We start from the raw sequence: 27968 nt of genomic DNA, 5'->3' as shown, positions 1-27968 counted from the left end.
TTCCTATGAGTTTCTTGTGTTTTCCCCTTTGTATGTTTCAATAGTAATTCCTCTTGAATTTGTGTCTTCCAGGACTAATCAGTCATCACTGTTAGCAGCCTAATTGCAAAATATAAAAGTCACCATTCACGAAGCAAGAATTGAAAAACATTAAGTGTCTGCTGTAAAGAGCTCAGAGACTTAACAAAACTAGGTGCAGCGCAAAAACAGGGAACTGGTCTTCAAGGAGAGTTTATTTTCTTTTTAAATTCTTGTACTGGTTGAACAATCTTTGCAGCCTTTCACTATCAAAGGATAAGAATTAATGAAAAAATAAGAAGCAATATTTTATTTCAAAAAGGTTTTATGGTTTGTGTTTTACATTGGGAGTGGCTTGAGCGATATTAAACAGATCTTTTCAAACACAAATTAACATAAATTAGATATGGCATGAAACACATACAATTAGTTTCTGCTAAAATGTGGATTATTAGATCCATCTCCATGACAATTTTTTACCCTTTTATTGGAGATACTGACTAGTATTTTAGTAATAGGGTAAATTTCCAATAAAATGTCTGGGGCAATGGGAGTTGTGTAACAAATTTCACTCCAAAAATGTACCCCCAAGTATATGGAAATAGGCATTCCATCTCTCAAAATGAAGCACTCGTTTTTACTTCTCAGTCATCATCAACTGTTGGCTTGATTGTCACTCCTCTTCTTATTTGACCCCAGCCAATTAAACTGCAAAATGAAAAACAAGATAAAGTTACCTGTAATTGTATTTAGAAAATATCCAAAATGCATAGCCTTTAGCTGTGTTTGTATTAGGAGTACTCACACAGGTTTCAGAAGTTTCTGAACTCCCCCATTCCCTCCCCTGCACTGCAAAATCTTAAAGAAGACTGGCTGCTGGAAGCATAGGAGAGACCATAAGCAAACAGGACTTTTTCTTAAGCTATGGGACCATTTTTTAAAATGTGCTGTTAAACAGAAGGGCACACACGAAGATTTTACTTGCCCATAATTGTCTAGTTAACTGCAAATGAAAATGTGTTGATAGCTACAAAGATTTGCATTAAGCAGGTTGGAAAGCAATCCTTTTAAAGGGAAATGAGAACACCTAAAAAAAGGAATATAGTAGTTCAATTTTTGAGGTCAACATTTCTCACAGAGGGTGTAACCTGAACACTAAGTTGACATAATTCTCAAATTGTTTTTACCACTTGTACTGGGTAATGGAAAAATCTTCTCTCTTACTACTTCCCCAACACACCCATTGCTTTTTAAAAAATCCACTAATTCTTTTCACTAGCTCAAGATGCAGCTTCAGAGAAAGCTTTTAAAAAGACTGCAATTTCACTTTTCCAGCCAATAGGTCGTGCATACAAATCAATGAAACTGCCTTTAAGACTTTCCCAACTCCTCGAAGGGAGCCGTATCAGAATCTGATGTTAGTCTTGAACTTGTTTGGCATAACTCTGGGCTCTCTCACACCTCAGAACACAATTCCCAGAAGAGCAGTGTACGTCGATAAAAATGGAATTGAAGTAAATTAATCCATCATTTCAAGCCTTTCTAGGCGGGAGCCCACAGCTGGGGCAAAGCCACACTCAGGCCCTACATGTTCCTGGTATTGTTGCTGCATTTTGCCTATTTGTCCATTCTCCCAGTTTTAACCCCTGTGCCTCTTTCTGTATGATATTTTACTTTCCACTATATCCCAACTGCCCCTCCCCTTGTTCTTTCATTCACTTCCCTAGAAAGTCTGAGGAAGGGAGTGTAAGAGGCAGAGTTCTCTTCCCTTTCCTCTGTACCAGCTGTCCCACTCTTTTCTTCCTAATTAGATCCTTCCCAATTTCTTTGTTCTTTACCCATCCCCCCTCTCAGTTCCTTTCCTTGCTTGGTTTTGTTTTTTCTCCTTTCCCTTCTCCTACAGTATAGTTGGCAACACATGAAAAACAATTCTAGTAAAAAGCACCTGAGAGCGCCAGCCCCAACAACAAGAGAGATCTGTGAGCATTTTGGTGAAATACAGGTTTGTTTCAAAGGAGGGAAGAAAAAACAGAAAAAAATGCACCAAAATGCATATAAAACCTAGTGGCTAGCAAACCACAGATTTGACAAGTCATTGCTGGAAAATGTTGCTTATCTTCTATTCACATAACTCCTCTTCAGCTCCCCCATTTCTCTCTTGGTGTTCATTCCTTCCTTATCTGCCAGAAAGCATGTGCTCCTCTCCTTGCTATTTAGTAGCCATTCCAGTAATCCCCACTAGCTACCTCTCTACTGAAGGCATTTGGCTCCCAGCTCTGCCTGCTGCTGAGCTGACCTGCAGAGACAGTTACGGAAACAGCTAGCAAGGTGTAACTGCCTGCCACAGTGATCCAGAAAACTGGACATGATTATTTCCCAGAATAGGTGTTCAAAACCCAGTATGTCTCAGCCGGATCAGGACTACTGGGAAGTACGTTAACACACCTTTTTCTCCTTCCCTCAGTGCGAGGTCCACACAGGGGGTCTAAGGGATAGGATTGCTTAGTGTTTCTGTGCTAGCTTTATTCTCTTATGGGAACATTCTAGGCGGGCAGTTACTAGAAGAGAAGCCAGGCAATAAGCTTAAAAAGGAGCCACCAGCCATACTGCTCCCCAACTTTAGGGAGGGAGGGATAGCTCAGTGGTTTGAGCATTGGCCTGCTAAACCCAGGGTTGTGAGTTCAATCCTTGAGGGGGCCAGGCCATTCAGGGATCTGGGGCCCAAGAAGGGGGAAAAAAAAAAAAAAAAAATCTGTCAGGGACAGTACTTGGTCCTGTTGAGAAGGCAGGGGACTGGACTGGGCTCAATGACCTTTCAAGGTCCCTTCCAGTTTTATGAGATGAGATATACCTAATTATATTATATCCTGCTACCTGATGTTTTTGGGTACCCCACCAGTCACATTATTCTTGTAATCTGTGTTGACCAATAAAATTGATACCTCCAGTCTCATGGGGGCCAGAGAAAAAGGTCCTTGGAGGTTAGTGTCCCTTTGTTCCCTTGTCCTCCCCACGACACATACTTTGCAAAGTGGCATTGGCAGTGACATGCAGTTGGAACTCCCGAGCCCAGGCCCGCAGGCTGATAATTACTGTTTTAAGATAAACCCAGTCTTAAAATGTATCCTTAATTTTTATTTGGTCTTTGGCATCACTGGGTTAAGAGTTCCTGCTGTTAATGTTACTGTGGTATGACTGTTGTCAAGTCACAACTCATGGCATCAGAAGGTTCATTGTGCATTTATGTTAAGGAGCGCACAGTCTACCAAGTATTGAATTTCACACTATTCTACTTTTAACATTTTTGAAAAAAGTGTCCCACAGAAATAGTGATTAGGTGCTTAGAGAATTTAGAGGAACAAAAAGGAATTCTACAGTAGAGGCAGATGATACTACTGTGTTGCACTGACACCAGTACTAAGGGGTTATTTTGTCATTGTATTGCCAACTTACCGCCAGTGTTTCTCAACTCTTCGACTAAGGGCAATTTTTTCTCCTACTTCTGTGCACACAGGGTTAGTTAGCACTATCTTGCCCAAATCAGCCTTCACTGCGCTAACTCTTCCTCCAGTAGACAAGGATCCTATATTTACCATTAGAACTTCATTCTTGGATAGTTTTTGCACCTGAAATAAGATAAAGAATTCTGTAAGTTTTCCTTGAAATATGCAAGTAACTTATAAAGTTAATAGCATTTTGCAGCCAATATCTAAAATGAAGAAAAAAACCAAAATATTTTATATCTGACTGCTACAGCCAGATTACCAACGAAAAATACTAACAGAAAGGGAGGCAAGCACCAAATGTCTAGGACCATGCCACACACGAGTATGATAAAACGATGTCCGTTTTTTAGACACATGATAAAGTGTTTCTCATTTACATGCTAATGTCAGAGAAATAAAAAAAGGCTCAGCACAAATAATATTCCAGATTATTTGCCTAGACCCATCCACAAAAATCAATCTGCCTTTTTCTGGGAAATAATTGTTTTAAGGTTGCACATACTATATAGAAAGCTAAAGTTTTTTACCCCATAATTGACATCAATATAAAACAGATCCTTGTGCCTTTCTTTCCTTTCACCAAATACAACCACCAAAATAACTGCTCAATCCAGAGTTAGTCACAAAGAGAAAATCCAAAATGACGGCAACACTTAATCCACCATAAAATAAATCAGCGTGAAGCAGTTTTCATAGCTTTTAAGGACAGAAGGGATCATAATAATCAACTAGTCTGACTTCCTTCACAACACAGACCATGAAACCTCATCCAGTAATTCCTGTATCAAGCCCACAACTTTTGAGCTATGGCAGGGGTTGGCAACCTTCGGCACGCGGCCCATCAGGGTAATCCGCTGGCAGGCCGCGAGACATTTTGTTTATGTTGACCGCTCGCAGGCACGGCTGCCCGCAGCTCGCTGTTCCTGGTCAATGGGAGCTGTGGGAAGCGGCGCGGGCTGCTGGGATGTGCTTGCCACTGCTTCCCGCAGCTCCCATTGGCCAGGAACGGTGAACCGCGGCCACTGGGAGCTACGGGGGCCGGGCCTGCAGATGGTCAACGTAAACAAAATGTCTCGCAGCCCACCAGCAGATTACCCTGATGGGCTGCGTGCCAAAGGTTGCCAACCCCTGAGCTATAGCATACCTTTTGGAAAGATATCTAGTTTAGGATTAGAGACTTCAAGTGATGGAGAATCTGCCACATCCCTAGATTGGCAAAGTATTAGGATGTATATGAAACCAGCGGCTTCATGCATGACTAGTTTTGCAGCTGATGAATGGAGAAGAGAATAGCAAGGAGAAGGAACAAGGATTACCAGCATCTTTGGAAGAAGAGCCAACTTTAAGAATCACAAGGCTTCAAATTTCTTTATGTTACCAGGATATGAATTTCCTCCCCCGTTTAAGGCACTCTTACATAGTATTTAAGCGGACATGTGCCATTGTTTTTCCCCTCTGAGATGCAAACATTGTGTATAGAAACCAGGAAGAAATGGAAGATGAAAGTATGCATAAATATAACACTTACATCTGAATGGAATTAATTTCCAGGGTGTTAACAGCATAAAAGCTGCAAAACAAAAAAATGTCTAACAAATACCACGATGATGTCCTTTTAACAGAACAAGTACAAATATACTAACCTTTGCAGCTTTCTTGTCTCCCTCTGTGCGCACACCTAGCAATCGCCTAAGCAGGAAATAGGAAATTTCCAGCTCTGTGAATATTTCAGGGAGTGCTCCAACTGCACCAAGAACCTGCCCCACCATTCGGTCAGCTCGACATAAAGTTGGGTCAATTTTAGTGCCGACACCTATTACAGAACAAAACAACGTCTGAGGAATAATTGAAAAGTAAACATATTTATACACATCAAATACATTTAAAGGAGACCTACAAATGAAATTAACCATTATTCTTTGTGACACACTGAACATCCCCACTACCCAGCTGGAGATGGGTATTCAGCACATTAATAACTGAACTCACCTATTTAATCTTTTTTAGGATCTGTGAACTTAACCAGCTATGATACAATGCCCCAGGATTCATCATGCTGGTGGCAGCACAGGTAATACAGAAGCCTGCTGGAGCTAACCAATGTAATTTATATAAGTAACTAAATTTTACACTATTTGGTACTGTTCTAAAAAGCTTCATTACATATATACATATTAAAAGGTACACAATTGCTGTGGTAGTCAGACATTAGAATTTCATGTAAATTGTAATAATTCGCCCCCTGCCCCTTTCTAGGAAGTGTACTGTTATCTGAAACTATCAAAGTTTTCAAAAATAGGCATGAGGAGAAAAATCTCTTCATTAAAAAAACATTCTTACCGATTAGGCCTCCAGGAGCAGCATACTGTAGATCGTTGTGTTCTGCAAAAAGCGACACAATTTTGGAAAAGATTGGTTTGCACATGAGTTTTCCTTCACTGTCCTTGGAGACAATACCGGGTCTGACTTCAAGTTCCTGGCCTACCTAAGTATAATGGAGAAGAAGTGGTCAGATGTTTCTGTTTCACCAGAGTAAAAAGCTAGCTGGTGGTGGGAAAGAAGAGTTATTTTTCCAACAGTTACGTAAATATTAACAGCACTGGGCTGTTGCATACAATTATAGTGGTACTACCTGGAAAATCAACACAACTTTTATTACCTGCGTAATACAGAGGTTTTTAAAAAGGTAGTTACACTGCCTTCAAATGTACTTTAAAAAGTTGATTTATTACATGATCACTCTTAGTTTTAGGCCCAACATTTAAATTTTAACTTATTTTAATTTAAATGTTTTCTACTAGTATTAGAGTACTTATGGCACCTTAGAGATTAACAAATTTATTTGAGCATAAGCTTTTGTGGGCCACAGCCCACTTCATTGGCATGAGGCATAATAATACTGCAATCCCAAACACTATATTACTGAGATAGTGTACGAAAAACCAGACAGTGTAACAATGTAGTTTCATGGTCCAAGCAAAAGAATGTAGATCAAATTGTATGAGTGGTACATATCCTTGATTATTAAATTGGAAAGTTAAAAAGTCAAGGATGTTATTTTTAATAGACAGAAAAGACTTGAAAACTTGTTCTGATGATAGTACTCCATACCAAAGCAGAGTATTCAGTCATATGCACTTTTAATGTGGAGACTGAGTGCATAGATAGCACACACTCCTTACTTTTATTTAGATTTATCAGCACTTCTCAAACTCCAACTTTTTAAAATGATTTACTAAATAAGTATGCACATGCAAGAAGGGGAAACTGCACCCTCATATTCATTGCAAGGGATAGAAAGGACACCACCATCAACTTTGGAAAAAAAATCACTTGTCAATTAAAAAAAAATTGTTACTAGTAAAAACCTAAGTTAACTATAACAAAGAGAAAAAGGGGTGGGTTTTTTCTTTTTTTTTTTTGGTGGCAGGAGGGGGTGTTGGGCATGGTCAGCTTCATTGTTTCTCATTTCTGTTTAGCTTGCAAACAGCAACAAGGAAAAGGAAAACATTTTAAAACAGAATTATGAAACCACGAGCAAAGACAGGGGAACTCAGGAGCAGGTAGTACCTTAAGCTCCTTTTAATTACTTTTTTTAAACTGACTATATACCTTTAAATTGCTTTGTATTGACCATGAAGAAACACCTATTAGGCGCCTACTCATTATTATAACTAATGAGGTGTTTGGAGGAAGGGGGGGGTAGCTATTACCTTTAATACACCTTTTAGAATACTACCGCCAGCTACACCACCCTTAAGGTCATCTACTTCACATCCAGGCTTGTTGACATCAAAAGATCTAATTACTGAAAAGAATACAAATCCCATTATTAAGAAATACAGAAGCTTGACTATTGACTTATATGATGTTTACAATTCTTGTCTTCTTTTTTCTTTTTTTTTAAATTTACTTGCATCAAACAATGAAAATACCTCCCTGTATTCACCATGCTATGCAGTCTGTTGCATGCAATTTTTTCATAAATTTTTAAATACTACATGAACCATGGGTCAGATTAAGCTGGTTAAACCCAAAACATGTTAACACATTCTGGCAAGGGATATCCACTGTACTTTAGCTACAATTTTAATGAATTTAGTTCTCAGTAAATACATTTATCACAAACTAATTAGTATTTAAAAATTATTCTCAGAGACATGCAAACATTAGCAACATCAGTGCATAAAGGAAGAAGTAGTGCTACATCCAACTTTATCAGAAAAACTATTCGCCAAGCGGAAGAGGACTAAATCAGAGAAAAATATTATTTGCAAGTTTTTAAGAAAGTATTACAAACAAAATAAAGTATTCTTTAAGCACTATTCTACAATTTATAGTGTTCAGAAGTGAAAGTACAACATTTAAACTCCTCCATGCTTATGATTTAGGTAAAGGTAATGAAATAAATTTGTGCTTTAAAAATTAAAGACCTAATCATGGTCCCATTGAAAGGGGAGTTTTGCCACTGACTTCAATAGGAAAAGCTTTTTCTAAATTCTTTCTATTACAGACTTTCCTGTTTAATTCAAAAACTGAATTACATTGGATCCTTTTTAAAAAGGCTGACCACTTAGAGAATACTGGAGGAAATCCTAGCACTTGTAAGAGAAAATGACCTTTGCTTTTATCCTCATTTGTAGCAGACCGACTTTGTTAAGTTCTACATACAGATATACTCTAGATTTCAGCGTTTTATGTAAAATACATCTAGAATGGATGAACTGAATAGGAAGATGATCTAGAAATGAACAAAATCCAGTGCTTTAACATTTATGCCCAAGTAACATAACATAATACTGAAGCATTTCACTTAGAAAACTGACTGGGGAAAAAAATGGGTGCCAGCATATCCACTCCTTGTGTCTTCAAGCCGTATCTATTTATTGCCAAGAGTTTTAACTGCAATAGAATGCAGTTTGATTTTCAGACACCACAAAGTTGTCAGTGCTTAGCAGAGTAATCTAATGTATAAATAGCAAATCTGATTTAGAAATCACTGCTTCTTTCCCCAGACCTGAAGAAGAGCACTGTGTAGCTCGAAAGCTTGTACCTTCCACAAACAGAAGTTGGTCAAATAAAAGATATTACCTCATCTATCTTATTTTTAAGATAAATTATTCATTTTCACTGCTGTTTTCATATTATATCCACATTTAAAATGCCCAAATCAAAGCAGTTCATTTATATATACACACACACAGTAACTCCTCATTTAATGTTGTCTTGGCTAACACTGTTTCATTGCTGATCAATTAGAGAACATGCTCATTTAAAGTTGCACAATGCTCCCTTATAATGTTGTTTGGCAGCCGCTTGCTTTGTCCACTGCTTGGAGAAAGAGCATCCTGTTGGAGCTGGTGGGGGTTTGGAACCAGGGTGGACCAGCAGCCCCCCTATCAGTGCCCCTAAGTTCCCTGTGCAGCAGCCACCCAGCAGGCTATCAATTGCCAGGCAGTTCAGCTGTCCTTCCCCTGACTGCCGTGTGCTGCTCCTGCCCTCTGCCTTGGAGCTGCTCCCGGGAACCTCTTGCTTGCTGTGCAGAGGGGTGCTAATGTCAGGGTGTCCCCCCCAGCTCCTGCACCCCATTTCCACAGAGCAGGGGGTGGACATGACAGGGCTCAGGATAGAGGGAGCTTTCTGGCAGCAGCAACTGCCTCAACTTGCTGATCTACTTAAAAAGGCAGCGTACTTAGAGTGGGGTCAGCGTACTTGAAGGGACAATGAGCGTCTCTGTGTCTCACAGTGTGTGTGTGCGTGTGCGCTCCCTCCATTCATGCTGCCTTGTAGATTGTGAGGCTACATTAAACAACAGTGTGTTAACCGTTGAGGGCTCAACTGAGTGCTAGTTCATCATTTAGCAGTAAGGCATTCTCTGGGAAATATTCCACCCTCTTCCACCCTCTGACTCCATCACCACAACCAAGCTTCACAATCATCACTGCTGTGTACAGTATTTAATTGTTTAAAGCTTACAGAATTCCCCTCGAACCTAACTCCCCCCATTTACATTAATTCTTATGGGGAAACTGGATTCACTTAACATCGTTTCACTTAAAGTAGCATTGTTCAGGAACATAACTACAACATTAAGTGAGAAGTTACTGTAGTCATATTGTGTATACACACACACACCCCCCACTCATATTTAAGATTTCAGGAAATAGAGAAGCTTGAAATTGCTAGTGTGCAAAATGCTCCTCATACTCTCTTTATAGCATACCCACCCAATATTAGCATTGTCCGAAAGGGTGGTTAAACATATAGATAAGCTTTAAACATTTACATACCAATAAGTCTTGGTTCTGATGTGAAGTCTCGCAATGGGACTGGAATTTTCTTTACTATATACTCACAAACCACCTCAATGTTGTATTTCAGCTGTGCTGAGATTGGAATAATAGGAGCTCCTTCTGCAACTGTACCTACAACAACAAAAATGGAGTAGGTTTACTTCAGACTTTATGGTAGCATAAACCCAAGTGTATACGAGTATCCATGCCACATTAAAACCACAAATGAAATTTTAGGGACGATTTCTACATATTTTTCCAAACCAGAAGTCCATAGAAACAACATGACAAAAGTGTCAGGCCATATTTCTTTTCATTTTTTCTCAAATTAAGCCACAACTACACTTCAAGGTACACACAGAACTACCCATAGGCAATGTACAATATGGCTTGTAAATTGCCTATGGGTAGTTCTGTGTGTTTCAAGGGGGAGGCCTACATAGTTTGTTCTCCAAATGAGCTCTGGAGGCAGTGTTTTACTCTAGGAACAAGCTGCTTCATGCTTGACGATTGGGAGTGGCATGACACGAGTTTCAGCCCCTTAACCTGAGATAAACAGCGTATGTACTGGAGGGGAGGAATAGAGTTGTGCACGTATGTACTGAAGGGGCAGAGTTACCAAAAAGAGGTTAAAAAACAGATCTTTCATGAAAACGGATTTGGACTTAGATCCCTTAGCCCCATGCCCACTAGACTTTAAGGGCTAGTTTACATTAGAATCGCTACAATGGCGCAGCTAGGGCAGATGCTCTATAAAGACGGGAGAGAGCTCTCCCATTGGCATAATTATTTTACCTCCCCAAGTGGCGGTAGCTATGATGGCGGGAGAGCTTCTCCAGCCGACATAGCACTGTCCACACTGGCGCTTAGGTCAGTATAACTTACGTCGCTGAAGGGCGTGGCTTTTCCATGCCCCTGAGCAACTGAAGTTATACTGATAAGCACTAGTGTGTACAAGCCCTAAGTTCTAGTTTTTATGACCTGGCCAAACTGCATTCTAACAGAAACACAGTAACTTGTGGGGACTGTAAATAGACCACAGCGGGGAAATCTCTCTCCAGATGAGGGTTGTGAAAAATGAGAAGAAACAGAACAAGCAGTTAGGGCAAAGATGCAGTGACAGAACAGAGTTGAGATATCCTATAGAGGATGAGAGATCTAAAATATTTGATGCATCAGTAGCAATTCCATACTTAAGATTGCAATGAGATTTGCGCTTAAAGTAAGACTAAAATCCTTGATTCATACTTTACTGATTTAATTTAGCTTTCAAATTCGGCACACTAACTCTTCAGACAACTGTATGTTCTACAGTTTTTTTAGTGAAATAATATTAAATTTGAAAAAGATATTTAAAAATTGCTCCCTTTTTGAAGTTTCTCCCTGGCTTAATCACATTTGCTGGACTTTCTCTAGCTAAATAACCTCAGTCTCCAAGAATTTCAAAATTCACACACAAAAGTAGATTGAACGTAGGCCATTTATGAGATTTTAATCACATGAGAAGTTGTGTCCCTTACACAAGTCAACAATTTTGAGCTATGCAAAGCTTATATAACAGGACTGCTCAGACCTGTCAACCACTTCCATTTTCTGATGCTGCTAATTTTCCTCCATAGCTGGGTTTTGCACACCCCCATTGAGCCAGGGAGCAAGGCAAAGCAGCAGAGGTTCTGGGGAAATGGGAAATAAAAATCAGAAGGGCGCTGGGGAAGCAGAGGGATAGGGTGGTTTGCAGGGGTGTGTGGAGTTTGTGTCTAAGGCTAATGGGGTGGAAGCTCAATATTTCTGAGCCAATGTTTTTACACCTGAAAAGCTCCCCTAGAGCTGCTGCCTTGGTCCCCTGCAAACCACAGCAACAGCATGATAGAAAGCTCATGGCACTGAGAGGAAGCATGGGAATAAGGTGGGGTTTACAAGAGGGAAGAGGAGCCAGAGCCTCTGTGTGACTTAGTGATTGCGACTGGCTCTATGTGGAAGATGCTCAGATACTACAGTGATGAGTAGCAATATAAAATCCTGAGATACATAGTTTAACTTGGTGGGCCTGACGCAGGGGAGTAGCTCAACTCTGACATTTGGCAGTGAATGGACTGTGCGTAAAGGGAGACCCAAGGAAAGGTGTGAGGAAGAATATGGGGAGAAGTGAGGACTGGCTAGAATTCAAGGTGCCCAATGGTTGAGGTAAGGAGAGTGGAGATAGGTACTTCTGTTCCACTATTGAGAGCCTGAGAGGGGGAATTTTTCAACAAAACTGTTGGTTAGAGCACCTGCCTGGGACATGGAAGACCCAGGTTCAAGTCCCTGCTCTGCCTGATCCCGCTGGAGTGGTTTCATTTGTATAATTAAATATGTATTGAGAAAGACAGACTGACTCTCCAGCCCCATGGTTAGGACACTCATCTGGGATGTGGGAGACTCAGGTTCAAGTCAAGCCATTTTACAACCAGTGATGAGGGTCCCCAATTTGTGTGTTTGGGAACAACCCTTAAAATCCATTAATTGTAGCAGTGGGGAAGCAGAATATGCTACTAAATTAATATTTGAAAGAAAAATCTTTTTGAAATAGCTAGAAAAAAAACAAAACATTACACACAACTTTTTTCTTTTTTTCTTTTTTTTTAAACGCTACAAAAGCCTGACTCATCTGCTAATTCTTTGAGCTGGAAATCAGGTTGTCCTGACCAGATAACGCTTTTCATGTCAGCCTAACTCCCAGCATTGAAGAATTACATAGAACTGCCAGCAATACTGCATTTCTGATTCTGGAAACTTACCTTGTACAAATGCAAGAATCTGTTCATACTGTTCTTTAGCCTGGCTCTCCTTTACCAAGTCAATCTTATTCTGTAGAATTAGAATGTGTTTCAATTTCATGATTTCTATAGCAGCTAGATGTTCAGAGGTCTGGGGCTGAGGACATGACTCATTACCAGCTGGAAGGGGAGGGGAGAAAGTGATTATGTACAGCCATCTATAATAAGGATCCACAACACAGTATGGACATCTACCACTTCATTGTGTGCTTGAAAAAATATTGCTTGCCTAAAAGTCATCAAATCGCTATTTTTTTTTTAGTTGTGTATGGTTTAGTGCATTCTCTTCATCACAGACACAAAAATACCAAGAGCCCTAAATTTAATGACAAACCAAAAATTCACAAAAGCACATGGCTATTAAGGTTATCAATATTGTTTGGGTTCTACTTCCCAGGAAGTCACCTTTCCCCTAACGTGTTGTTACAATATTTGAGCTCACTGGGGGTTTGATCTATTATATTAGGGGGTGGGGAGGGTGGGAGGAAGAGGCATTAGTAGAGGGCTCTGATAACTATAAATTAATTCTCCTATCCTTTTGGTTTGAAAATACTAGAGTTCATTGGATTTCAGGGTTATATAGATATCCATCCACTCATGTTTTTGTCAGAAAAAGTGATTGGGAACTACTGTATGTTTAAATATATATCTCAAGTTTACATTTGAGTTGTATGTAGTTTGACACTGGGCAGTTTTATTTGGCAGATTGTGCACACACACACAGACAAATGGTGAGTGTGTTCTACTAAAACATATACAGTAGAGGCCCATTTATCCGACCCTCCATTATCCGGCTCTCCGTATTAACCCAACAACCAGGGCACACAGGTCAAGAAGTGGGCAATCTCTCTTGTGGCCGCTAGATGGCACTACAACTTCACACTTTCCCATTCTCCGGATTATCTGAATTTTTGATTATCGATCTGACCCTAGTCCCAATTAGATCGGATAAACTGGGTTCTGCTGTATCTACTTCTGCCATTGACTTGCTGTTTGGCTATGGGAAAGTCATTTAACCTCTCTGTGCCTCAGTTACCATTTGTGTAAAGACAGACAGTGGTCACCGCCATTTGTGAAGTGCCTTGGTGAGCTATAGATGAAAAAAACTAATTACGACTTATTATTAAATATTTCATGGCCATCTCAGACACTTAAAACAATGCTAACTTGAGTATATTATTGTTTTGTTTCCCAAATATGTGGTCTGACCAGATGTAACATTAATTCATAGCTGAATTTATTTTGGTGTTGCATTAGTATACTATTCTGTGCATTTATAAAAATGAAGTTTAATTTATTTCACACTCTTTACACACCTGCTCAAGTCAGATTAGTGAAAGTTCTTCCTAAGTCAGTCTATCAACAGAATGACTGGCCCAGATGGGGTCCTTTGATTCCGTCCACATCACAATGTATTTACCCATTGCTTCCCACCTCACCCCACTCACTCTCTCTCGAACATCAGTACTACATATTTAAATTAATAGAAATGGCAGATAAAACAACTGAGAGAAAAGCAAGCCTGCTCAAATAGGCCTAAGCATCTCCAAGATGAAAATCCAGCTTTATTGTACAAGTAAAAACAGTCCCAAAATTTCATCTCAACCCACCGCTCCTCTGCCATCATCCAAAAAGTCAAATATCGCTTCAACTATTGGACAAGTCAGAGTGCTCAAATTCTGTTGCACTATTTCAAATGCATCTATTTAAAGGGCATGATATTCTCTTCCATAGAATCATAGCATATCAGGGTTGGAAGGGACCTCAGGAGGTCATCTAGTCCAACCCTGTGCTCAAAGCAGGACCAACCTCCAACTAAATCATCCTCAACTCTTTCTACCATCGTAGCTTTAAAATCTTATCCCTTTACACAAGGCTCAATGAAATTCACAATTTTTGTAAGGTTGGTCGCTCATTACCCTTTGTATTATTTTAATGTCAATATTAGGTTGTTGTATTATGTTATAAAAGAGGCTCAGCTTCCCCACCCCAAATATTACCTATCAAAAGCAGCGCTGCATCCATGACTGCTGCACCATTCAGCATAGTAGCCATCAAGATATCATGGCCCGGACAATCAACAAAAGAGACATGCCTGTTGCATATGGAGGGTAAACACAAAACAACAAAAGCCAGTTATTGCCAATTAAACTGACTACTGATCACTTCATGCAAACCAGGCATACAGTTAAAGTATGTACAAAAACTACACATTATTTCAAGAGAAACATGGAAAGGTGATATTTTGGAACCATGTTCACATGAACATAACTAAATGAATAAACTACTTGTAGTACTGTCCATTTTCTGAATCTTAACATTTCAACATGTATTTTATGGGATGTAATATTTCTGTCTTTCAGAAACTTACAAACCAATCATGCATAGTTTAAATGTGTCAGACTATAAAGATCCATGCTGGACATAGCAGATTCCCCTTTTTCACTTCTTAGCTCTTCTAAGAGCTGTCTGTCTCCATTTCCCTCCTTGCAAGGTTATGCACGTTCATTCTGAGCCTAGGCAGAACTGCACCACATCTCTAAGACTGACCTGTAACTGTCCAGACTCAATCTTTGGGTTTACGTTGTGTAGGCTACAATAATTGGGGCATTTCAAGTTCTTGTCTGCATTTAAAGGGGGAATCTTTATTATTTGACAACGTCATGGAAAAAGGATTGTTTGCCATTTCAGCGATAATATTTAAAAAAATTACTGTAGGTAAAATAAGCAGTATGTCAAAGAAACCAGTGTTTAATGATTTGTTTAGTGCTAGCTTTCTAACTGTCACAACCCCCCAAAATACTCAGTTAGAACGAGTGTTCAGGTTGAAGGGAATCTGACAAAAGTAAGGAAATTCAATTATGAGAAACTGTCCTTTACACTTAAATACAGACTAAGGTCTGATTTTATAACCACCCTTGTGGCTATTTTCATCTGAATAATCCCAATGAAACATCATAAATAACTCCTGAAACTTTTAAATTGCATTCTGACCACGTTACACTTTATCAGGAATTGTATAAATAAGTCTCTCTCCCATTGTTCTCCTAACACAAAGCCGATCTCAATTTAAGGCTCAAGTTTTCATAGGTCCAGTTTAAAAACCTATTTTTCTATCTCTGGGGAAAAGATGACAAAGATATACAATTTACATTAGGTTACAGTCTAAAAATAAACTTTTAATTTGTTCATGCCTCTGACTTAAATTTAATTCAGGTTACAAGCTAAAGGGTGGCTTTTTTATTCAAACAGCCCTGTAAGCAATATGGTATTGGAAAATTAGACTTTTTTTCTGTTGTCTCTCACCACTGGTAAAAGATTCTGCAGGTCAAATTAGGTCTTCTGTCACATCCGTGCAATCTCATACTCTTCAAGATCTCTATATTAGAAATGCCAGCATAGAAGTTGGGCTCAGCAAACTGCAATTTAGTAAATGATGAATAAGCCAAAATAAAATATGGCACCTTCTCTCATCTGTACTGGCTCCTCAGAGGTAATAAGAGTAAAAAGTATTTATCACTTAAGTAAACAGAGGACTGAATATACAAACAGACTTATGGAGAAACAAAGTACCATTTTTAAAAATTCTCTTGAAGAGTACTTCAACTATATTAAGGAAACTATGGACAAAGCAAGAGCAATTGAAATCACCCAATTCAGATCAGTCACCTGATTAGTTTAAAATTCCCTTTGGTCCCAGGAATATCTGTAGGGAACTCATCTGGTGTACTACTTCCACAGGACCGGTAACACTCTGGTCGGGAGCAACTGGGGTCATCAAGTTTGTAAATCTGTAAGTATAAAAAAAGGTGAAAAACAGGCTTAACCTAGTAGTGGCCATTTAGGTACTTTCATACAGTTAACAAAAAGAGTCAAAATAGGTATATTTAGATTCATAGTAATGACTAACCTTAGCGTTGGCATAACCCAGCTTGATAGTGATATTTCTTTCCAGTTCATTTTTGAATCTAACAGTGTGAACTCCAGAAATAGCTTTTACTACTGTTGACTTTCCGTGGGCCACATGACCAATTGTACCTACATTTTAAAAGCAAACATTAATCAATGCACAGTTTGTGCAACGTTCTTCTACAAGTAACACACACAGTTACAGAAACTTGTCAAACTATCAATATCAGGGACCCAGTTTGCACAAGACACCTGTAAGCCCTTGCAGCCTGCGGGTCCAGAGCTTCCATTGTAAGCATGTCCACATTTCTTAACTAGCTTTTCACAGCAACTTACTACAGTAATCAACTGATCTTGAAATGAGCTTCATGTGGACAGACCCTTGCATTCACATGGAGCTCATTACAAGATCAGAGTTTTACTCAGGCAAAGCACCTTTTGCTTGAGAGCCCCCACTAAAGTACACTTCCCCTTTAACTAAAAACATTTCATTCCCAAGATCTTATACTGCAGTAGTCATCTTGTACCGTAGTGGCCTTCTTTCAATGTAATAAGGACTTAATCACAAAAGGAGACATGTCAAAACTAATATTTAAAAGAACACTGCCTGTTACCTTTTAGGCCCAATGGTTGTTTTCATAAAAACTTTCAATACAAGCGTTTATTAATTTTCTCTGTTTCATTAGAACAGTTTTTTGTTTGGATTTTCCCAGTAGAATTTTTAACTAAGACTTTTCAGCACTATGCATGACAACAAGAATATGTTACAAAAGCATTTGTGATTAACTTTGTTTTTCTTACCTATATTAATTGTAGCTTGTCGGCTGATGACTTCTGGTGAGAGAGGTGTCAGCTTGGTAACATTCTATATGGAACAGATTTCATAGTTTATTTACAATATTCCTAAATAAGAACAGTCAGAGTGGGTCAGAGCAAAGGTCCATCTAGCCTAGCATCCTGTCTTCCGATAGTGGCAAATGCCAGATGCCCCAGAGGGAATGAACAGAACAGGTAATCATCAAGTGATCCATCCTGTCGCCCATTCCCAGCTTCTGGCAAACAGAGGCTAGGGACACCATCCCTGCCCATCCTGACTAATAGCCATTGATGGACCTATCCTCCATGAACTTATCTAGTTCTTTTTTGAACCCTGTTATAGTCTGGGCCTTCACAACATCCTCTGGCAAGGCATTCCAAAGGTTAACTGTTGTGTGAAAAAAATACTTCCTTTTCTTTGTTTTAAATCTGCTGCCCATTAATTTCATTTGGTGACCTCTACTTCTTGTGTTATGAAAAGTAAATAACACTTTCTCCACACCAGTCACGACTTTATAGACCTCTATTATATCCCCCTTAGTCATTTCTTTTCCCAGCTGAAAACTTCCAGTCTTATTAATCTCTCCTCACATGGAAGCCGTTCCACAACCCTAATCATTTTTGTTGCCTTTTTCTGAACCTTTCTCAACCAATATAGCTTTTTTCAGATGCAGCAACCACATCTGCAGATGGTATTCAAGCATATCATGGATTTATATAGAAGCAATATGATATTTTCTCTTATTATCTATCCTTTTAATGATTCCCAAGATTCTGCTCACTTTTTTGACTGCTGCTGCACATTAAGTGGATGTTTTCAGATAACTATCCACAATGATTCCAAGATCTCTTTCTTGAGCGGTAATAGCATTACTTTGCATTTATCAACATTGAATTTAATCTGCCATTTTGTTGCCCAGTCATCCAGTTTTGTGAGACCTTTTGGTAGCTCTTTGCAGTCTGCTTGGGACTTAACTATCTTGAGTAGTTTTGTATCATCTGCAAATTGTTGCCATCTCACTCTTTACCCCTTTTTCCAGATCATTTATAAATATGTTGAATAGGACTGGCCCCAGTACAGACCCCTAGGGCAGTGGTTCTCAAACTAGAGCCGCCGCTTGTTCAGGGAAAGTCCCTGGAGGTCGGGCCAGTTTATTTACCTGCCGCATCCACAGGTTCGGCCGATCGCGGCTCCCAATGGCCGTGGTTCGCCGCTCCAGACCAATATGGGCTGCAGGAAGCAGCGCGGGCCAATGGATGTGCTGGCTGCCCTTCCTGCAGCCCCCATAGGCCTGGAGCAGCAAACCACGGCCAGTGGGAGCCGCGATCGGCCGAACCTGTGGACACGGCAAGTAAACAAACTGGCCCAGCCCGCCAGGGACTTTCCCTAAAAAAGCGGCGGCCCTAGTTTGAGAACCACTGCCCTGCCTAGGGGACACCACTATTTACCTCTCTCCATTCTGAAAACTGACCATTTATTCCTACACTTTGTTTCCTGTCTTTTAACCAATTACCAATCCATGAGAGGACCTTCCTTTTATCTCATGACAGCATACTTTGCTTAAGAGCCTTTGGTGAGGGACCTCCCAAAAGATAGATAGAATATTTATCTAGTAATTATTCTGTTAACAAAACTCTTTATAATAGCTCTAAGTGCTCATAATATTAGGGATCCCTCCCACTCTTTTTTACAGTACATAAAATAGGAAAGGAAGAAAGGGAACTACAAAAAGGACTACACCATATATGCTACCCAGTATATACAAATTAAAGAGGACAAGCTAAGTTTCCTCCAAGCTGCACGGCCACACAGCAAGCAGGGAGAGGCACCTCTCCCTTGGTCCCCATCCTGGCCCCAGAGCTGCTGGGGAGGGAGTCCTCTCTCCTTGCTACAGCCCCAAGACAGCCTGCACCCCAAGACCCTCATCCCCAGCCCCATCCCAGAGCCCTCACTCCCCCGCACCCTACCCATCTGCCCCAGCCATGAGCCCCCTCCCGCACCCCAAACCTCTCATTCCCAGCCCCACCCCAGAGCCTGCACCTTCAGCCAGAACACTCACCCCCCCCACATCCCTACCCTCTGCCCTAGTCCTGAACCCCCTCCCTTAACCTGAACCCCTCATCCCCAGCCCCACACCAGAGCCCCCATCCTCCCTATTCCCCAGCCCTGAGCCCCCTACCACATTCTGAACCCCTCGGTCCCACCTCCACCACACATCACCTCCATATTTGTGCAGATAAAATTAATTCCGCACATAGATGTAAACAATTAGAGGGAACATTGACTACAAGTAAAACAACTGTAAATTTAGATTGGGGGGAAAACAGCTATTTAAAAGCGGTTTATTCCCACCTGGTGTAGCATGGGAAAGTTCTGTGATCCAAAATCTCCTGTCTCTATAACAAAGCCTTTTATCTTATAAATGCTGTTTTTACACAGTCGAAAAAGAATATTTAACTATAAAATATCTATGAACTATATTAGACAAGTGCTGACATCCATGTGAGCGTTCTCTTATTTTACTTTTGAAACTGTTTATAATTGATGAGGTCCTGACCTACTACTGAGTTCCATGTGGATGAATCACAAAAGTTTATGCCCAAATAAATCTGTTAGTTTTTAAAGTGCCACCGGCCCCCTTGTTGTTTTTGTGGATACAGACTAACACGCTACCCCTCTGATACTTGGCCCTCCAGGTGCACTGTTGTAGCCATGCAGAGCCCCAATGAAGTCAACAGTGCTCTGTATAAGCAAATCTCAGTGCAGGATTGAGGCCTCTGTCCTTATGTTAGTGCAATGAAATGCACACAGCAGTCTCATATGATGTGGATTGTACATTGTGAGCACAGATGTTGTTTATATGGGGAGGTACGTAAGCTCTGTGTACAGCATGAAAATAAATTTACACTTAGCATTAATTGCGCAATAGCTTGAATTTACTCATAACATTTTAAAGGCAGTCACCCATTTAGTAAGTTTTCTTCTTCACTGTAGAAGCCATTTAATGAGCCTGTTCAAAGAAACACTCACATGCTTACTTAACATGCCATGACTAGTCCCATTAGAGTCAGGAAGCATAAGAAGTGCCCTGCAGATGGCACTGTGTAGGAAGATGACAAGTTGAAGGGAGGTAAATTTTGTAGTCACTATGACTGCTCAAAGTGCATAAAGTTAAGCATGTGTGTAAATTTTGCCAACACTAGAGCCTAGAACTGAACTTAAACTACCCTTTACAAATCTGAGTACAAATATTAAAACAAAATTTAGGAAAGGACTTGAAATTTCAAGACCCTTTCCAATCTCACCTCCCAGCTACACCTATCGTCCCTCTTTTTCAGTCCATAATGTCATTATCAGTGAGGACTGGGGAAAATATAGGACCCTCGTAAAGGAATCATCACTACACTAGCATTTATTATTTGTTGAGCACCAGCATGCTCAGGCCTGTATATAACATAAAATAAAGAATCCTTGCTCCAAAGAGCTTATGAATATGTCCTTATGAACTACTATTATATAATATGGGAGACTAGCTCAAGGGGTAAACAGGGAGGCCACCAGCTAAATTAAAGCCCAGGTACATAGCAACTGAAAGGTCTTCTGATGTATCTATTGTAACCTATATGAACTAAATTGAATAATCTTGGTTAATCACCTAATAGACGGATTGCCACATTGAAAGGAGACTATAATTGGTCATTTTGGTAGTCTCAACAGAGTGTGAAAGGACTGGTCTGTACTGTGCCAACAGAAACAATTCCCCCAGTACATTAAGGTAAAGAAGAACTTTTAGCACCATCAAGTACTATATTTTCTCGGGTTAGAGAACTTCCATTTTCATTATTGTCAAGTCAGCTCTAGCCAAGAGCAGCATACTCACAGAGGCTGGAAGATAAAAGGTACTGACGATCCTTACACAAGACAAAACACAAGCTCAGCAGCACACAGCCTCCTCCCTCGTTACCTATGGTCTCCATCACGCCTGTCTAAACACCTACATTCAGGCCTAACATCGGGCATCAAGCTTCAGAAACACCAAAAACTGCAGATTTCTCGGAGGGGGGAGAGGGAGAAGGCTGGGGACTAAACTCTGGTCTCCAATGTTTTTACAACCCCTCCCGCCCCCGCCTGGCCAAGAGTCATCACCAGCAGGATCCCCGCTCCCCGCCCACACTACAGGGAGCTCCCCTCCCCACACGCCGCCGCCTCACGCCGCAGCAGCGCCCACGGGGCGCGTCCCCACAGGCCGGCCCAGACAGCGGCACGAACCCCCCCTCCCCCCGCAGCTCGGCGGCTCGACACGGGGACGGTTCCTCGCGCATCCCCAGACAGGCCGCGCGGAGACTCCGCCGCCCGAGCGCGCGCGCGCGCTAGGCTCCCGCGACCCGCCGCTGCCGCCGGGTTCGGGTCTCACCAGGGTGGCCAGGTCCTGCCGGGAGAGGTGCGGCTGCCCCAGAGTCACTCCCGCTTCGTCCCCCGCCATCTTGCCCAAGAGGAAGTGAGGGGCCCCGCGCGTCCGCCTGAGCCCGGCGCTATGCGGGCTGGGGGCGCCGCCCGCTCCGAGTCCGGCGCCGCGGGCTACGCGGGGAGCACCCGGCCCAGCCTCGTCCCGCTCTGCTCTTCGCTGCTCCAATGGGGGCACCAGGGGAGCGCGGAAGTGGCGCAGGCGAGCGACGGGGCAGCCTCATGAAGGACCCCGAAGCCGGGTGATGCAACCGGCATCGGGAGAGAGCCGCCCCACGTGCGCGTGTCGCAAGAGAGCGCGAGGTAGCCCGACTGCGCATGCGCGGAGCGCCGGCTGAATGCGCAGGCGTACTTGTAGCACTGAGGGAGTTCAGCCAGAGCTAGGTGCAGTACAACACATAAGTGTCCCTGTCCTATGGAGTTGCTCTTTTTAAAACAGCAATTGCAATTAAATGTGTCAAATTTGTAGTAAAAATCACGTATGGTGAGAGAATATCTAAATGCAGTAAAAGGGCAGCATTTGACACGAAATAAGCTCATTTTCTTATACAGTAAATGAAGGTGTATGGTCTTTAGTTTGGTTATATATACAGCTCTACATTACATTACTGATGTTTATTAAATAAGCATTCTTAAGCATTCCAGTTAAAAGACTATTATTTCAAAGGGGGATTGCCATTTGTATTTAATTCCTTACTGGCTGGGCACTTTACTATTTATTAATATTACTTTAGCACCCAGCGGATTGAAGACCCATTTTGCTGTGTGCTGCACACAAATAAGCCCCTATTCTTCAATTAGATCAATGCAGATGTTAAAGTCTGCCAGTGGCGATGTGACTGTGGGACGTGTTAAGTCTAGACTTAATAAATGGGCTTAACAAGCAATAGGATGAAATGTTGGAGGGATCATGAAGATAAAAATGATAGCAACAGGTGGTTACATACATTATAGCTATGTGCACATCTAGACTATCAGGTCATTTTATTTGTTGTAATTATAAGATACAATTAAATATATTTTAGTAATTTCTACTGGCCATCTATTGATATCACTTTTAAATTTCAATTTTTTTTTTACTATTTCAATTATTACTTGTATGCGGTTGGTAATATATAGAACATAAGAGAAAACGATCCTGCCCCAGGAATAAACATATCTTACATATTTAACAGTGTTTTTAATATGGAATATTTAAAAAACAATCTAAAAAAACCCCAAACCTTTTCAGAATTGGGTACAGCAACTCAGATGCTGAAAAATAAAAACAAACTAAGGCCTTGATCCTGCAATAGGATCTGTCCAGGAGGTTTCATACAAACACAAGGGTCTGCCTAAACAGATCTGACTGCAAGATTGAGACCAAAGCTGGCAACCATTACACGTAGAACTCTTACCTTTCTCTTGTGAAATAATTGACTTCTCTTTTTCCCCTGAAACCCCATTTTGTTAATCCACCACAGTAAGAAGTACAGAATGGAATATTAAAACCTTATGCGCTGCCTTGAAATCAGCGCTGTGTATATGCATCATCTTGTTTATTATTCATATATATACTGTTAATTTAATCTAGATCCTAATCCTGCATTCTTTATTAAGCAAAAACTAGGGACCATTGCATGGTTTTCTGTGGGAGGCTCTAAGAGATTTAAATTCCAGGTGGGCATTTGTTTACATTACATGACTACCATACAATTTAGCTATACTGACAGTCTGAAAAATTTGATTCTGCATGTATTCTGTATCCCAATTTTGCATACACACGTTTTAACTTGAAGTCAGTGGGACTACTCACATACATAAGATCAGGGGCGGCTCTAGGCACCAGCAAACCAAGCTGTTGCCTAGGGCGGCCAAATCTAGGGGGCGGCAGGCTGGGCCGGTGGACCTGCCGCAGTCATGCCTGCGGGAGGAGCCACCGGGGGCCGGACCGACCGACACCTGCCGCGGCGACACGGAGGCGCGGGGGGCGGCTCGCTGGCTGCTGGACTGCGCATGACCGCGCGCAGCCAGCGCTCCCCCGCCGGAACCCGCGCGCCGGCGCGCCGCCGCCGCCGCTGGCGCCGCCGCTGTTCTCCGCTTCCGCTCGGTCGCGGCTCCGCGGCAGGGCCTGCCCGGCCTCCCGGGGGCTCCGGGGGACCTGCCCGGGAGCGGGAGCGAGAGGAGGGGAGGGAGGAGGAGGGGCGGGCCGCGGCGCGCGCAGGCGGCACACCTGCGGGCCCCTATTTTCCTTTTTTTTCGCCTGCATAAGATTGGGGCCCATGTGTGTAACTAACTGAAGTAAATGGAGATGATATGGATATGTTGAGAATACACTGTCAGGCTCTAAAATTGAGATGTGGTGGTGGAAGCTACTACAAACTGCTGGTGTACATTACCTGGTTTTAGCCAAGTTTTAATCTCCCCCTTTAACACTCTCCTTTCCCATAATGAGTGTGGGAAATTTAATTCTTTTATACATAGAGGAAGTGTATTGTTGATAGTCTTTAAAGAAAACAAATTAAAATGTAGCAACGATCATCATAACAAGTTATAAGTGAAGATCTTGCTACTTTTAATAAAATTTATATTATCCTGCAATACATTTGGATAATTTTGTACATAACATGGAAAATATTGTTTCATATCTAACATTTAATCAATCTATATGGTGCAAATATTACTTTATTTAAACGATATCACTGCTGGGAGAACCACAGTTGAAACATGTAACTGGGATGCATAAAATGTAGTGGGAATATGATGGTACACTTGATTGTAGTTGCATTACCAATGTGTATTTCCATGCACATGTAATCATTGTTTTGCAATATTACAGATGGTGTAGAATTCCATTCTAAATGGATAAAATTGCCTCTTAAATTATTTAACAGTATAGTTTATACAATTATGCAAATAGAGTATGAAAATTCCAGAAACAATCACATGCTGCATTTTTGGTTGAATAAAGAAGATGTTATAAATAATTTGAACCCTTTCAACATATCTATCAAACTTTGGAATGGACATACATAATAGTTATCATATATTAAGGATTAATATATTGTAGATGTCATAATAACAATAAATCTATTAAATATTCTTGCTTTGTTATTGTTGCTTCATTGTATTGTAGGAGGTTGACAGTATGAAGAAATATAGAGAAAAATAAATTCTGAGACTGTAAATGTTCCTTTACACCAAATAAACTCATCACCAGAAACTGTTAACACTGTTGTAGAATTAATCAGTTATGTTCAATCCTATAAGCACTTTACGTGTCTGTAACTTTACTCATGTGAATAGTCCCATTAATGGGACTGCTCATCTTAGTAAAGTTACACATGTGCTTAAGTCTAACCCTAAGAGACCTATCCAACTTCTGAAATAAACAGAATGCTGATTGACTTCAATGGTAGCTAGATAGGGCCCCAAATAGGAAAACCTGACCTGACCAGTCTCCTGTATTGCTGAGAATACTCATTTTGAGGCACTTTTTAAATATTACTCTGTTACAATCATATATTTGAATTTTCAGTGGAGACACAAATTTGTCCAGGATTTTCGAAGAAGCTATTTTTAAAAAACGATGAGAGTGAAGTTTGTCAACGTTGATCAGATTTTTTTTCCTTTAGTTTGAGGTCTTCTTCCTTCATATTATGTAGGAGAGACACACAACAAGCATCTCACACCTCAGCTTGACAGATACTGGAAAAATCTTAGTAAGAGGCAGATTAAAAAAATAGTTTCTCCTACGCACCTGCTAACAAAATTGAAGGAGTATCAGGAGCAAGAAGGGAAACAGGTCTGTTGTTCAGTTCCTGTTTATTTCTTTTCTATTCCAGTCTCCCTTTGCTGAGGTACTGAACGTATGTGAGTCTGTGCTAGGTGAAGCAGATTTATTGTAAAACAGTGAATGTGGGTCAGTACATTTATTGTGTGAGACAGTAAATGGGAGAAACTCTCTGTGAGACTGAGAGTGGGGTAGGAGTCCTGCATCACTGCATGAGAGAGTGAATGGAGTAAGGGTCAGTAGCTCCATTATGTGAAGCAGAAAATGGGGCACATACAGCAGTAGCAGACTCAGGCCTGGTCTACACTAGGACTTTAATTCGAATTTAGCAGCGTTAATTTGAATTAACCGCGCACCCGTCCACACCAGGAAGCCATTTAATTCGACATAGAGGGCTCTTTAGTTCGAATTCTGTACTCCTCCCCGACGAGGGGAGTAGCGCTAAATTCGACATGGCCATGTCGAATTAGGCTAGGTGTGGATGCAAATCGAACTTAGTAGCTCCGGGAGCTATCCCACACTGCACCACTCTGTTGACGCTCTGGACAGCAGTCCGAGCTTGGATGCTCTGACCAGCCACACAGGAAACGACCCGGGAAAATTTGAATTCCTTTTCCTGTCTGGGCACTTTGAATCTCATGTCCTGGTTGGACATCGGGGCGAGCTCAGCAGCACCGGCAACGATGCAGAGCTCTCCAGCAGAGGAGTCCAGGCAATCCCAGAATAGAAAGAGGTCCCCAGCATGGACTGACCGGGAAGTCTTGGATCCGATCGGTGTGTGGGGCGATGAGTCTGTGCTTTTGGAGCTGCGCTCCAACAAATGGAATGCGAAGACCTACGAGAAGGTCTCCAAAGCCATGACAGTCAGAGGATACAGCCGGGATGCAATGCAGTGCCGCGTGAAAGTCAAGGAGCTGAGACAAGGCTACCATAAAATCAATGCGGCAAATGGACGCTCCGGAGCCCAGCCCCAGACATGCCGCTTCTACGAGGCACTGAATGCCATTCTCGGTGGGTCTGCCACCACTGCCCCGCCAGTGTGCGTGGACTCTGACGAAGGGATAGTGTCGACGGCCAGTTCCTCGTCGACGTTCGCAGATGGGGAAGATGAGGAAGGAGATGGGGGGGGCAGTCGACAGCGCTTACAACGCTGATTTCCCCGACAGCCAGGATCTCTTCATCACCCTCACTGAGATCCCCTACCAACCCTCCGCAGCTGTTACCACGGACCCTGAATCAGGAGAAGGATCAGTCGGTAAGTGCTTTAAACATGTAAACTTTTATTATTAATGGAACAGGAAAATAGACTAGGCGAACAGAAGGTCTAAATGCAGGGGAATGGAACAGGAATCTTCCGCGGAGATCTCCACGAGGCTCTCCTGGAGGTAGTCGAAAAGCCTATGGAGGAGGTTCCTGGGGAGAGCTGGCTTATTGGGTGGTCCGAGGTAGCACACTTTTCCGCGCCACGCTCTCAGCTGGTACTCCGGGACCAGTGCCTTGACGAGCATCGCAGCATAGGGCCCTGGCTTGTGCTGGCTTTCATTCAGCATGCGCTCCCTGTCTCTCCGTGACACCCTCCTCAGGGTGATCTCGCGCGCAGACTCCTGCATGGAAGTAGAGTGATTTGTGTACTATTACTATTGGTAGTGCTTCACTGTTCCTTAGAACAACAAGAAGCGTCACTTTAGAGCCACGTGCTGGAGGCTACAGAGTGGCAGCATACAGGGATCTTTTCCAAGGGAAAACCGCGAGGGGGTGGAACAGGGGCAGAGATTATGCTTTCAGGATTGCCTACAGCAAGAGGACAGAGCTGGACATTGACTTTTAAGCAGCCAAAAGCCTTTGGCTTACCATGCCTGGCTGCTCCACGGATTCAGCTTTCCTGCCCCGCTTGTCTGGTCTGCAGTGCAATACCCCAGGCAATGAAAGCGAATGCAGATAAATCGAACTTTCCCTGAGTGAGTGCTCAGGAGATAGGTGCCGTCCATGGTCTGGTTCACAGGCAATGAGTAGACTATGTTTCATTTTTAAGAAAAGGCATCTTTGTAAGCAATTCACTCCCTTTTCCCCCTCACACAGCTGCAACAGTATCCCGACCTGCTCCACCATGCCCCTCACAGAGGCTGGCGCAGATTAGGCGTCGTAAGAAAAGGACCCGGGATGAGATGTTTGCAGAACTTATGGGCTGCTCCAGAGCAGAAGCGGACCAGCAGAGCCAGTGGAGGGAGAACCTCACACAGCAGCAGCGCTCACACAGCGAACGGGAGGACTGATGGCATCAGGAGGACCAGCAGGCGACTCAAACGCTGCTTGGACTAATGAGGGAGCAAACGGACACGCTCAGGCGCCTTGTCGATGTTCTGCAGGACCTCA

At 41.9% G+C, this 27968-nt stretch overlaps 1 protein-coding gene across 1 annotated transcript; it reads right to left on the bottom strand.

Annotated features, from left to right (window-relative positions):
- Positions 1 to 301: 301 nt before the first annotated feature.
- On the bottom strand, positions 302 to 22104 carry EIF2S3 (eukaryotic translation initiation factor 2 subunit gamma). Its single transcript, XM_039514268.1, has 12 exons — positions 21774 to 22104; positions 17344 to 17407; positions 16544 to 16671; positions 16303 to 16424; positions 14634 to 14728; positions 12595 to 12753; positions 9815 to 9949; positions 7238 to 7332; positions 5865 to 6009; positions 5168 to 5337; positions 3472 to 3644; positions 302 to 726 (listed from the first exon to the last, which is right to left on the bottom strand). Exons 1-12 carry the CDS (start codon positions 21840 to 21842, stop codon positions 663 to 665), a joined length of 1419 nt encoding a protein of 472 aa, XP_039370202.1. The 5' UTR covers positions 21843 to 22104; the 3' UTR covers positions 302 to 662.
- Positions 22105 to 27968: the final 5864 nt, after the last annotated feature.

This window comes from Mauremys reevesii, linkage group 1, assembly GCF_016161935.1.
Source record: "Mauremys reevesii isolate NIE-2019 linkage group 1, ASM1616193v1, whole genome shotgun sequence".
Lineage (NCBI taxonomy): Eukaryota > Metazoa > Chordata > Testudines > Geoemydidae > Mauremys > Mauremys reevesii.
The sequence above is the reverse complement of the archived record's forward strand: the minus strand, read 5'-3'. Positions and strand labels throughout refer to the sequence as shown.